Raw genomic sequence first — 13,569 nt, forward strand, 5'->3', positions numbered from 1 at the left:
ACCTGCAGTCAGGATTTCTGCACATTAGCCTTATCCTTTGTTGCTTTCTTCTTAAAGGTCTGCTCCAGGACAGCAATCACCAACTATGGCCTGCTGGGTCTCGAGGTTGCTTCCTAGGAATGTCCGTTCCTTGGGGACATCACCAAAGAACCAGAGAGTTGTGGATTGTCATCAACACCATGAGGACTATGGGTACTTCTTACCCATCCAGACGAGGTGGCAGGACAATGACCAGTATGGCCATGTGAACAATGCTGTGTATTACAGCTACTTCGACACTATTATCAACCACTACTTAATCAGGTAGGCTTGGCTTCTGAGCCCCATTTCCTCATGTCATTCCTCCAGCATGCCCTTAGTTGGGAGTACATGCAGGACATTATGGGAAGAGATTCCTTCCAGTTTCTTCTGCTAGTGCACTCTTTTGTTGAGCTGAGAGTCAGGTTATTCAAGAGGAGAACAGGTGGACTGACACGTGAGTGAGAAAGTGTCGCCCTGCTGTTCCTGCAGTCTCAGGTGTTCGTATATCTTGGTCCTTTGCACTAAATTGTCAGCAAATGTGCAGGCTTTGAATAGCAAATGAGCGTCTGTACAAAAAAAACACATATATTTAAACTTGAGCAGAAAATAACATCAGCCCTCGGGCCTTTTTGTGAGAAAAGCAGCTGCTTCCCCCAACATCAGGGAGAAGGAGAGAGTAAGGATATAAAGATGTCATAGCCTCTGAATGCAGTGTTGGCATGATTGCCTTCTGATGTATGTTTACAAGATGGTTCGTATGTATTTGGTTAATATAATTCTCTATATGAAAGATAGTGCTGTGAAAAAAAAAAGGACTGCGTCATATATAGATCTAAGTAAATCCTACCTCCACTCTGCATTAGCTGTGCAATTTTGATCGACCTATAATTCTTTTAAAAGATTTTGTTTATTTATTCATGAGAGACACAGAGAGAAAGAGGCAGAGACATAGGCAGAGGGAGAAGCAGGCTCCTCGCAGGGAGCCCAATGGTGGGACTCGATCCTGGACACTGGGATCACGTCCTGAGCCAAAGGCAGACAGACACTGAGCCACCCAGCTGTCCCTTGATCAACTTACATAACCATATTGAGTTTTCTATAAAAATAACTCACATCTGTTGAAAGTTTCTCTGTGTCTAGCACTGGGATGCATTTTATACAGACTTTTAAAAATTGGGATATAATTGACATATACCGTTATACTAGTTTCAGGCGTACAACATAATGATTTGATATTTGTACACACTATGACAACCACAATAAATCCAGTTACTATCCATCAGTATACAAAGCTACAAAACCTTGTTTCTTTTCTTGTGATGAAAAAATGTTAAGATTTACTCTTCTTGCAACTTTCAAATATGCAGGACAATACTATTGACTATAGTCACCCTGCTGTACATTACATCCCCATGACTTACTTCTTTTATGACTGGAAGCTTGTACCTCTTGACTCCCATTTCATTCACCCTCCAGCCCCTCTCCCCTGTGGCACCACTATTCTGTTCTCTGTATCTATAAGTCTCATTTATTTAGATTCCACATATAAATTAGTTCATAGGGTATTTGTCTTTCTCTGACTTAATTTCACTCATCATAATACCCTCAAGGTCCATCCTTGTTGTTGCAAATGGCTGAGTAATATTCCAGTGTGTGTGTGAGTGTGTGTGTGTGTGTGTGTGTGTGTGTGGACATACTTCATCTTCTTATCCATTCATCCATCAGTGTATACTTATGTTGTTTCCATGTCCTGGTTATCGTAAATAATACTGCAGTGAACAAAGAGATGCATATATCCTTTCAAATTAATGTTTTCACTTACTTTGGATAAATGCCCAGAGGTAGAATTGCTGGATCATATGGTATTTCTATTTTTAATTTTTTGAGGAACTTCCATACTGTTTTCTGTGGTGGCTACACCAATTTTAAATCCCCACCAACAGTGCACAAGGGTTCCCTTTTTTCCACACCCTTGCCAAAAATTGTTGTTCTTTGTCTTTTTGAAATACTCATTCTAACAGGTATGAGGTGATATCTCATTGTTGTTGTGGTTTGCATTTTTGCCTAATGTTGAGTGATATTGACCATCGTTTCATGTGTCGGCCACCTGTATGTTTTTTTTTGAAAAGTGTCTATTCAGATCCTCTCTACCCATTTTTTAATTGGATCGTTTGCTTTTTTCCTATTGATTTGTATGAGTTTTCAATATATTTTGATGTTAACCCCTCATCAGATATAGGATTTGCAAATATTTTGTCCCTTTGGGAATATTGCCTTTTAATTTTGTTGATGATTTTTGTGCTGTGCAGAATCCTTTTAGTTTGATGTAGTCCCACTTGTTTATTTTTGTTTTTGTTGCCTTTGTTTTTGGAGTCAGATCCAAAATATCACCAAGAGTGATGTCACGGAGTTTACCACCTATATTTTCTTCTAGGAGTTTTGTGGTTTCAGGTATTATGTTAAAATCCAATTCATTTTGAGTTAAATTTTGTGTATGGCATAAGATGGTGGTCTAGTTTCATCCTTTTGCATGTGGCTGTCCAGTTTTCCCAAAGCCATTTATTAAGGAGACTGCCCTTTTTTCACTGTATATTGTTGCCTCCTTTATTTTAAATTAATTGAAAAAATATGCATGGGTTTATTTTTGGACTGTGTATTCTATTCCATTGATCTATGTGTCTGTTTTTATACCACATCCAGACTTTTTATCACCAAAGCTTTGTAATATAGTTTGAAATCAGGGAGCATGATATATCCAGCTTTGCTATTCTTTCTCAAGATTGCTTTAGCTATATGGGGTCTTTTGTGGTTCCATACAAATGTTAGGATTGTTTGTTCTCTATCTCTGTGAAAAATGCCACTGGGATCTTGATAGGGATTGCATTGAAGCAATCTTATTCAGTCAGTGGCTAATGGGAGTTAATATATAAATACCCCAGCTTCCTCACCTCTTGGTTGAGGTAACTGTGACCCAACCCACTTTACACAGACTCTTGGCTTCTCCAGTGGGATTAAGCTCCAGTTCCTCAATTGGTAGCTTTTTTAAATTGAATTAAAATTTATATAACATGAAATCTATTATTTTAACCATTTCAAAGTGTACAAATTCAGTGGTTTTAGTGTATTCACTCGGTTGTACAACCATCACCACTGATTCCAGAACATTTCCATCACCCCAAAAAAGGAACCTCATACCTGTTAGTCACTCAGTTCCCCTCTCCTCCCTTCCTTTGGCACCTATGAATCTACTTTCTATCTCTGTAGATTTTCCAGTTCTGGACACGTCATTGTCCAGGATTGGCAAATGGAATTATACGGTATGTGGTCTTTTTTGTCTGTCTTCTTTCATTTAGCAAGATGTCTCCAAAGTTGATCCATATTGTAACCTCTATTATACTTCATTCCTTTCTGTGGATGGATAATGCTCAATTGTATGGCTATGCCACATTTTGTTTATTCACTCATTAGTTGATGGACATTTGGGTTGTTTCTACTTTTTGGCTTTTAAGAATAACACGGCTATGGATATTTGTGCACACGTTTTTATAAGGACATGTTTTCAATTCTTTTGGGCATATACCTAGAATGGAATTGCTGGGTCATATGGTAACTCTATGTTTAACTTACTGAGGAACTATCAAACTGATTTCCACAGTAGTTGTGCCATTTATATTCCCACCAGCAATGTATGAGCGTTTCATTTTCTCCACATTCTCGTCAACACTAGTGACTATATAGCTTTTTGATTCTAGCCATCCTGGTGTGTGGGAAGTGGTTATCTCATTTTGGTTCATAGATTATTTCCCTAATGACTACTGATGTTGAGCATCTTTTAATGTGCATTCTGGCCTTTGGGTATATCTTCTTTGGAGAAATATCTGTTCAGACCCCTTTTCTATTTTTTAATTGGATTATTTCTATTTTTATTGTTGAGTTTTAAGAGTTCGTCAAATATTCTGGCTATTAGGCCCTTATTGTATATGTAATTTACAAATGCTTTCTCCTGTTCTGTGGGTTTTTTCACTTTCACCAGTGTCCTTTGCTTTTAAAAACACACACACACACACACACACACACACACACAACACTCAGGGGGCTTGTTTTACTTAGAGTGGAAAATTATGCCAAGGACAAAATCAACACAAAGGAACAAATGACAAAAAGTAGCAGGAAAGAGACTCAGTTCAGTGCAGCTCCATGAGTCCAGCAGTTCTTTAGGTCATGGTTACATGTGGCCCACTGTAGGTGTCCATCTGTCCAATCTGTCTGTCCTCCCTAGATGGCAGAGTGGTACCTTTTCAAGTAGCAAATGCTTTATTGGTTACTTTCCCTTCCTGTCCCTTCCTCACTTCTACAGGAACACTTAATCTACAAATAGTACTTTATAGTTCTTGCTCACGTTGCAGATTTGCTGTTAGTGAATTGAAATTTCTTCTTCTTTCAAGAGGTTATGTACAGAACAGCTTTCACTTTGAGTGTTCCTTGTTCTCGCTTGGGTACTATGTGGTCCTGAATCTTCAAACTAATTTTACTTTGTGTGCACCTGTCAGTAATTCTTCTAGAAATAGCTTACACTTGCTTATCTAGGAATAATAAACTGTTTTTTTCAGCACTCATTGTAGCTTTTAGGAGAACGTGTGCTTTATAGTTTGAAATCCACAGCAGGTGGTAAAAACAGTATTTGTGGCTGTTTATAATTCCATGTCATTTGTCCCATAGGAATTTGACAGTGAATTTTCCAACTTACTCAGGACTATTCATTCTTTTAAAGGAAGGGTCAGCCTTGTTAGTTCTTTGGGTTGACTCTTGATCTCAGTGCAGTTGAGACCTAGTGGAGTGTCTAAGTCAGCCCGGGCTGCTGTAATATTATACCACAGACTAGGTGGTGTAAACAACAGATATTTATTTCTCACAGTTGCGGGGCTGAGAAGTCCAGATCAGGGTGTCAGCATGATTGAGTTCTGGTGAGGACCCTCTTCCTGGTTTGCGGACAGCTGCCTTCTTAGTGTGTCTTCACTTGGCTACAAGAGGAGGCTCAAGTCTCTTTCTCTTATGAGGACATTAATCTCATCATGGGGGCTCCACCCTCATGACCTCATCTAAACCTAATCTCATTGGGAGTTATGATTTCAAAATACGAATTTGGAGGGATATAGTCATATAGTCCATAACATCTCGTGTATGTGGCTTTTGAATATCTCTCTTATTTATGAATCTGGGATGTTGATGTACATACAGATAATGATGACGGAGTCCTTTATCCATTGAGGATTGTGTCTGTGTGGTCCTAATTTGTTTCAAACTGTTTCACACAAGACCAGTTTCTGCCAGTTTGGAGGGGGAGGAATAGGAATTAGCAGCATGTAAGGAAGAATTCCTGACAGAACAGAGTGTCCTTTCTCATGTAGGGGTCTCCACATATTACACATTTACTCCAAAATTGTGAAAATACCGTGGCCACCATGGCCTGGGACTTCCTAGTCATGACATACTTTTTCTAGGAGATCTGAGGATTATCTAATAGGTGGCTCACTGACTGTCAGAAGCCAAGCCAACACCACATAAAGGTGTGAGAACATGAGGAAGACCAGCTGAGGAGAGCCAACCTCGTCTCACCAGTGTGAGGTAATGTGAGGAGGGGCAGCTGGTCCAGCCAAAGCAATGCCAGCCTCACTGGCACACTCACCTCCTTTCACCTGGCTCTGTACAGATGGACAGTGCTGTACATGCATCGCGACATGGCCATCTAGAACATTCCATCTTTGAGGGGGATTTTCTGTAGGAGAGGGGACCAGGGAACTGTGGAGGGCATGATGGGGGAGGGTGAGAGAGACAGGGGAAGAGGCTGCAGCCTGCCCAAAGTTCCCATCACTTTGACACACCGAAGGGGTTAAGTCATTCTTGAACAGTTTATCGCTCATCAATTGTAATTAAATATGTTTATATTAAATTATGTTCTGTAATTAATGTAAAATCCTTTAGCCTGTGCTGTTATTAGAACCAGATGCTGAAGTACCAACAATATTTCAACATGACTGTGCTGCCTCGCCAGCTGTCTGACTGTAATTACTTTAATCTCAGCTTGTTATCTAATTATCACCTTTGTAAAGGGAAAAGTGCTCTCTAATGCTTACTGATTGTTTCAGAGGATGATGAGGAGCGGGGAACAGCTGTCAGAGATCGTGGGCCCTGCTTATCACAAGGAAGGAACTTATCCTGAAGCCTATTCAGGGCAAAACTGCTGGAAAAAAAAAAAAAAGAAAAAGACGTCCCGGGCGGGAGCTGGGGACTGGCCTAGAGAGGGGAGACAGTTGGTGCGGTGGTGAAGGGTGCGGCCCCGGTGGGTAAACTGTCAGGTGACACCTGCCTCTTCCAGGATGGCTGGAGGACAAGCTACTCACTCTGTGTGGCTCTGTTGCTTTGGCTGTAACGTGGAGACAGTCACAGTGCTCTAATGGACCTCAGAGGAAGGTTGCGAAGATTCAGGGAGATGGTGCACATGATGAAGCCCTCAGCCCAGTGCTTGACAAGATGCACATACTCAGTAAATGTTAACTGTTCTGCTTCCTTTTGGAAACAAAACAAAACAAAACAAAGCCCCTCACTGCTGGTTTTCTCCACTTCCATCTTAGCCTTTACAGCCAAATCCGAAACAATTGAAAATGGATGGGTACGTGCCAGCACCTTGGTATCATCAATTTGTTTTCCAAATTATGTTCAAGTTCTGTCCTTTTGGGACTGAAGCTTACCTTTGCATTGCTTTTTTCAGAAATGGTTCACCAAGTCAGCCAAGAGTAGAAGTAAGTATTGTCAGGGAAGTCTTGGAGCTCTTCTGTGGAATAAACTATTTTGGAGTCTCTTTCAGTACTTTGTGCATATGTTCACCAGTCAGCAGTTGACATGGTAAGGGTAGTTTATTCCAAAATGATCATTAAAGAATATTCCCTTAGGATGTTTAGTAGGCTTTTAATACCCTCCCCAGCCCCGTGCTTTACCTCTCAGGAGCTGTGGCGTCCATCAGAGGAGAGTTGGCACTGCTCCCCCTGCCCTGGCAATAGCATGTCCACCTCCCCCACTAGACTGTGAGCACCCTAGTCATTTATATATACCCAGTGCATTGTCTCGCCGGACACATATTTTGCCCTCCATGAGTATTCCCTGAAAGAGCACCACGAACCAACTTACTGTCCGACCAGCCAGGGTCACCGGGTTTTTTTCTTTCCCAGGAATGTGAAGAAACACCATCTCCTGGGGCTGTGCAGTAGGTCTGTCTCTCAGGTTTGTCCTTGCCCCCTGTTAGTGCCTTGTCCTCATGCAAGGAAACTGAAGCAGGCCTGTGGGGGAGACCTGTGAGAGCACCTGGTGGGGGCTGACCGTCCCGGTGAGGAGTCAATGTGTGTCTGGAGCAAGAGGCCACAGCTGGCCTACTCCGAGGCACACAACCTGAGGAGGACAAAGCAGTGGGTCTCTAAAGTCAGGAATGCCCAGCTGCAAAGCAGGCTGCTTTATGAACAGGGGCTCCCATCATTCATCAGAAGAGCATTAGCGTAAAGTCCCTTTGGTCAAAGGTATAAACCGGGCTCTGCAGTCACTCTTTGTTATAGTGTCTCTGTCTATTGAACGAAATATCCCCAAATGAGAGAAATAACCCAGCAACGATTTCCTGGAGGAAATCTCTGCCTGTAGTCTCATCTCCCATCACTTCCCTTGTGGTTCTTTTCTCTTGTGCAATAGGAAGCTACCTATGATTCCTTGCAAGCAGTTTGCTGAGGCTCAGCTGTGCCTTTGGTCCACATGATGCCTCTTCCTGGCATGCCCCTGCTCCTGTTCTTCTGCATCCTGTCTCTTCCCAGCTTTTGGTGACCATCCCACCACCACCTGTCGAGTAGACTATGTGCCCATCCTCTCTATTCCCATAGGGTCCTGGATTTTCTATATCAGAGATCCACAAATGTTTTGGTAAATAGCCAGATACTAAATATGTTAGGCTTGGTTGGCCATGGGTCTCTGTTGCATCTACTCAGCTCTGTAGTCGTTGTGGGAAAGCAGCCATAGGCAATATGTAAATGTGGCTGTGTTCCAATCAAACTTTATGGTAGCGCCCTACTTATTCTACTTGCTCAGTGCTCTTGGATTTTAATAGCTTGAGTCACTGCTCATAGATTGTTAATGTACCATTACTGAATTTTTCCTCTTGTAATGCCCTGTCACCCTAATCTGAACTCCTCAAGCTAGGAACTGTAGTGTCTTAGTCTTGATTTTCCCCCAAAAGCAGAGCTGAGACAAGATCCTGCCTACAAGATCCTATAGTTTGCTTTAGAAATTGATCCCAAGGAGCAAGAGTGGGGACCTAGGAGGTATAAACTAGAAGAAGGAAAGCCAGCCCAATGTTAATGTGCTGATCAGCAGTGTGGGCAACAGTGGCTGGGGGTCCCTGAAGAGCCATGTAGAACTGGCCTCAGAATTATCTGCCCACATGATAAAAATGGGGAGCACTTATCTCCTGGTTCCATCCCTCATTGGAAGAGTCTTGCCCTACATGGTGTTAGCTCCCTGATATTTCCAAGTCTGTGCATGTGTCAGAATTATCTAGCAGATTCCTACAACCTCACATGAGGTTGGGGGCAGAGACCTCCCCAGGGCATGATCTTAATCTCTGAGCTTCCTGGCACCCAAGAAAACAGGGGAACAAGATGAGCCACCTAATTCTCATTACCTGATAGAAGAAAACTTATTTCTTCTAGAGAAACAGGCTTTTTTTTTCTTCCTCTCAAATTAAATTCCAGAAGGGATTTAAAGGAGTTTCCCAAGCAGGCTTGAACAGTAAAAATCATCTGGATGCAAATAGCCTAGAAAGAGGGGTTTTATCTGGGGCTTGACCAGTGCTTGATGCAAGTGGGTGCTCAATGAATAAAAGGATAATGGGAAGTGTTTTCAGTAGCAGATTTTCATAAGAGGTGGCATCCTGCCTCTGATGACTGGTATAAAAGAGGGACTCTACTGGTAAGGTTTGGGACTGTCACTGAGGGTATGTTTGGGGGCTTGAGGAGTAGCCAGTAGGTCTTTTCAGCTGCCCTCCTTGCTGACCCTCACCAGCCTCTGCGGTTTCCACTTTCCCATGGTCTCTTTCCTTATTCCCCAACTTGGCTCCACAAGCAGACTCTACAGGTGTGGCTTCCTCATGGGGGCAGGTGAGAACAGTCTTCCTGGGGCCCTCAGCCGGCTCAGGGCTTCTCCCCTGGGGAGGCCTGAAGCTGCCCCAGGCAGGCAGGCATCCTAGGGGCTCAGTCATTTCTCCTGCTGAGTGGCATCTCCCAGACCCCAGACAAGGCCACACTCCCTCTTGAATACATTTGCATCTGAGGGCTTCTATTAACGGATGGATACTGTGTCAGTCTGAAGGCCTCAGTTAAAATACTATGATCTGTCTCCCTGAGCCCAAGGAAATCTCATTATAAATAAAGTAATCTCATTTGCGGGTGTGTTCTATAACCCACAGGCTCGGAAATGTACGGATACAGTATGCCTGGGAAGTAGGGCTGTCAGATTAATACATTGTGTGAAAATTGGGGCCGGAGGTCACCAGTCTCCTGATACACAAATCTCCCTCTGAGAATCTCATTTCATTCAGACTATCAGTTAGATTAAAAATACCCTAATTATCCCACTGAAATTAAATTACTTTATGTTAGGGTGATATAATGAACAACCATAAAGAGGATATATACAACCAATCATCTTATTAGTCACAGCAAGACCAGACCATACACTAAACGGACCTTGCTGGTTATTGTCAGCTAGTCTGTCGCACAAACAAGGGACGACGAAAGAAGAAAATGAGAGAGGTTAGCGCTGGTTCTGCTTCTGGCGGTTCGTGTGTTTTTCCCAGACAGGTGTGGGGTCCTCCTGTGTTCCTCCGCTGAGTTGCTAGGAGTTTCCCCATGAAGGTACCACCCTGGTCATTAATGAAAGAGCTATGAAGAGTCCGCTGCATTCTTGACCTTACTCACTGCCATGGTGGCGTGAGGCCTAGGGACTTAATGGATAGGACCAAGCATTCACTGCCCTTCGCTTTTTATCCCACAAACCTCCACAGTGTCTGTCAAGTGATGGGACTCTGTTGCCAAGAGAGCAACATGAGTTGTCCGCCACAGAAAGACTAACCTCTGTCTCTTGTATTTGTTGATAATGCTTGCTGCTATAGAGTCACGCCCAAATCTTAGTAATATAACATGATAAATGTTTACTTCTTGCTAAAATGACTAACACAGGTCAGCGTGTGTGTGTGTGTGTGTGTGTGTGTGTGTGTGCATATGTGTCCACACAGTCATTCAAGAACCCACCTTGTGGCTCTGCTCCCCTCTAGCTCAGAATTCACAGTAATGGGACTATCGACATTTTGGGGCTCACTAATTCCTTTTTACGGAGGGCTGTCTTGTGCATTGTAGGATGTTTAGCTGCATCCCAGGTCTCTCCCGCTAGGTCCCAGTAGGACATTCTCCCAGTGTGACAACCAAAAATGTCTCCAGACATTGCCAGATACACTTGGCGAGAGGGGCCAAATTTGTCCCCAGTTGAGAAGCATTACTCTAAGACAACAGAGCCTTCTGCGTTCCTCAGGGAGTCGGAAAGATATAGAAAGGAGGATTCTACAAGAGGTTTTTATAAGCCATGTCTGGACTTGGCATACATGACTTCCACCCACACTCTCGTAGGCAGAAATCACATGGCCTCACCTAAGTAAAAATGTCTAGAAGTGTCTAGAAGTGTGTCCAGGAGAAAAAGGAAATGGAGTTTGTTCAACATGAGGCACTTCCTGCCACACTGGCCTTCTTCAAGGACAAACCAAGGATACACAAGAACCTGGGATTTGGTATCTCCCTTTACTAGCACCCGAGGCTTTCATTCTGCTGGTTGCCACCCCGGGAACCCACTTAGGCCTGCCTTTTTATGTCTCTACCTTCTTTTGCTTCCCTATCAAAGCTCATCTGTCTTCCCTTCCATTATTTTTGCAGAGCCCTGATTTCTAACGAATTAAATAATCTAATCCAGGCTGAAGTGGTTAAAGGAAACTGATGGGCTCACGTAAAGCTCTTCTGAGGAGCATAATTATTAATTTTTAACAGAAACAGAGAGATATAGAAACAGAGAGATAAAGAGCCACCCCAGCAGATTGGGCAGAGAGGAAGGGGCTGAGCTGTGGGTGGATTATTTGTGCAACATGCTTATTAACAGGATAGTTATAAATAGAAAAAAATATTGACAATAGTTTAAAAGTTAATACCATTATCTTGGGTAGATCTTTTTATTAAATGATAAGCTAATAAGAAATAATCTACCAAAATGACCATGTTGTGGACTACGTGACTGTGTCCCTCCAAAATTCCTATGTCGCAGTCCTAACTCCCAATGAGATGGTATGAAGAGGCAGGGACTTTGGGAGGTAATTGGGTTTGGATGAGGTCATGAGAGTGGAGCCTTCATGATCCCCATAAAATTAGGAAGACAAAGAGAGCAGAGCTCACTCCTTTAGCCTTGTGAGGACATAGCAGTAGGGTGGCCACTGTAAACCAGGAAGAAAGCTCTCACCAGAACAAAATCTGCTAAAACCTGGATCTTGGACTTCAGGTCCCCCAGAAGTGTGAGAAGTAAATATCTGTTAAATCACCCAGTCAGTACAACACAATATTGTGTATTGTGGCAGCCCAAACTAAGACAGGGCACAATGTACTTTAACTCTTAAATAAAAAATTTCTACATGAGGTGAGCCTGTGTTCGGACAGTTTGGTCCTTTGGGGGACCAGCTCTCTTCCTCATCTCAGGTGTCCATGCACATAGATAGCAGCTGGAAGTTAAATTGTTTTTATTATTATCATTTTGAAGGGCACACAATTGAACTTCTCTCTTAGGCAGAGGATATGTAGACAGAGGTGGTTGGAAAGAGATCACCCGGTGGGTGCTGGTATCCCATTATTGGAGTCAGTACCTAACTGTTCTATTATTATATTACTTATCACCGTCAGTGCTTTTGTCTGTGTGTGTGGGCTGTTTTCCAGAGAGGTCTAGGGATACACTCTGATTTACCAACTTACTCCTAGGTGACATCACACCTTAAAAATTGTGCTACAAGGTAATGCTGCGGTGGAGAGTGTTTCGGGGTAGGAGACTGGTACCCTGAAATCCTGACTTGGCTGCGCCATTTCCCTTGTGATTGTGGGTGAGTCAGGTCTCAGCCGTGGCAGGTAAGGCTCTGAACACCCTGATGGGTTTTTGCCAGACAGTTCGTAGCCCTACCCCCACCTCCTAATGTGGCCTTCTCCATGCTGCAGCCAGAGAGCCACTTTCTACAGGTGTGATATTGTCTCTCCACCCACACTGCCACTTACAACTTCTCCATGGCATCCATTTGCATTTCAAATAAAGACAAAACTTCTTTACATGTCCTGCAAAACCCTGCAGGGTCTGGTCCCTTCTCAGGCTCCTCTGGTGCCATGCTCCTCCGTGCTCTCTAGGCTGAATGTATCCTAGCCTTTTCCCCAGGCCTCAGCACACTGCTGCCCAGGTAGGGCTGTGCACCTGCTGGGCTCTCTGCCTCAAGGGTTTTCCTGTCTCTCTTCTATTGGTTAACTTTTCTTTTTAGTTCTCAGCTGACAGGCCACTTCCCCGGGGACACCTTCCAGGCATGCTGACTAGGTCTGGTTCCCCTCTCCCAGGCTCTCTCGGTACCACCCACCACATAGCATTGTCAGAGTCGCAGTTTTTCATTTGTTGGAATAATGATTTGAAAGCAGCCTGTCTCCATCATTTGCTTGCAAGCACCATGAAAGTCGTGACTAATAGCTGTGCTCGTTGTTGTATCCCAGGGCTTGGCACATAGTAGGTGTGAATACATTTTTCTTGCATGAGTGCATTGAGGATTTGGGCTGTCTGGGAATATTAGTCAATCAGGCTTGATATGGGAATGCAACCTGTTTGATTCCCCTGCAAAACGGCTGACAATTTGGAAATCTCATTTTTATATTTTTGAGGGTTGCCCTGAAGAAAGCACAGTGAAAAAACAACAACAACAACAACAACAACAACAACAACAACGTCGTAGCATTCGTTAAATCTTTGTCACCTTGACTTAGTTGTTTCTACTGGAAATCTTAAAGAGCCTGGAAACCCCATAGTCTTCCAAAGCCTTTTTATTTAAGATGCATTTCCCCCGGGGCAGTGCTTATGCAACTGGCAACCCCAGGAGCCTGACTCTGGTGGAAAGCATGGTTTGTGGCTAGATAGCCTGGTTTGGGGCAGGAGAAGACTGCTAATCGTGTAGCAGTGACTCCGGCACTCCGAGCTCACTAATTCCCTGCCGGGGTTAAGGGATGAGGTGAGCAGCCCGAGACTGTGTAGATGTGAAAGTGGGAGGAAGGTTGGGCAGCCCCAAGAGAGCCTCAGCCTCTTATGATTCACGCCATGCAGCCACCTCTCAGCTCTGAACAGAGTGAGGTATGAAGTCATTTCCAAAGCAGCATCTATGAAATTCCATTACACGGTGCTTTTCAA

The 13,569-nt window shown here is 43.4% G+C and overlaps 1 protein-coding gene across 2 annotated transcripts in view; it reads left to right on the forward strand.

Moving 5' to 3' along the window:
- LOC112663426 (uncharacterized) overlaps window positions 1–13,569 on the forward strand; it is a 172,082-nt gene that overhangs the window by 84,062 nt on the left and 74,451 nt on the right. For both annotated transcript variants that reach the window (XM_025452377.2, XM_025452375.3), the window contains one exon: window positions 58–303. In XM_025452377.2, coding sequence (XP_025308162.1) covers window positions 86–303 — 218 coding nt within the window. In that variant the 5' untranslated portion in view covers window positions 58–85. The remainder of the gene's footprint in view (window positions 1–57; window positions 304–13,569) is intronic.

Source organism: Canis lupus, chromosome 18, assembly GCF_003254725.2.
Source record: "Canis lupus dingo isolate Sandy chromosome 18, ASM325472v2, whole genome shotgun sequence".
Classification (NCBI taxonomy): Eukaryota; Metazoa; Chordata; class Mammalia; order Carnivora; family Canidae; genus Canis; species Canis lupus.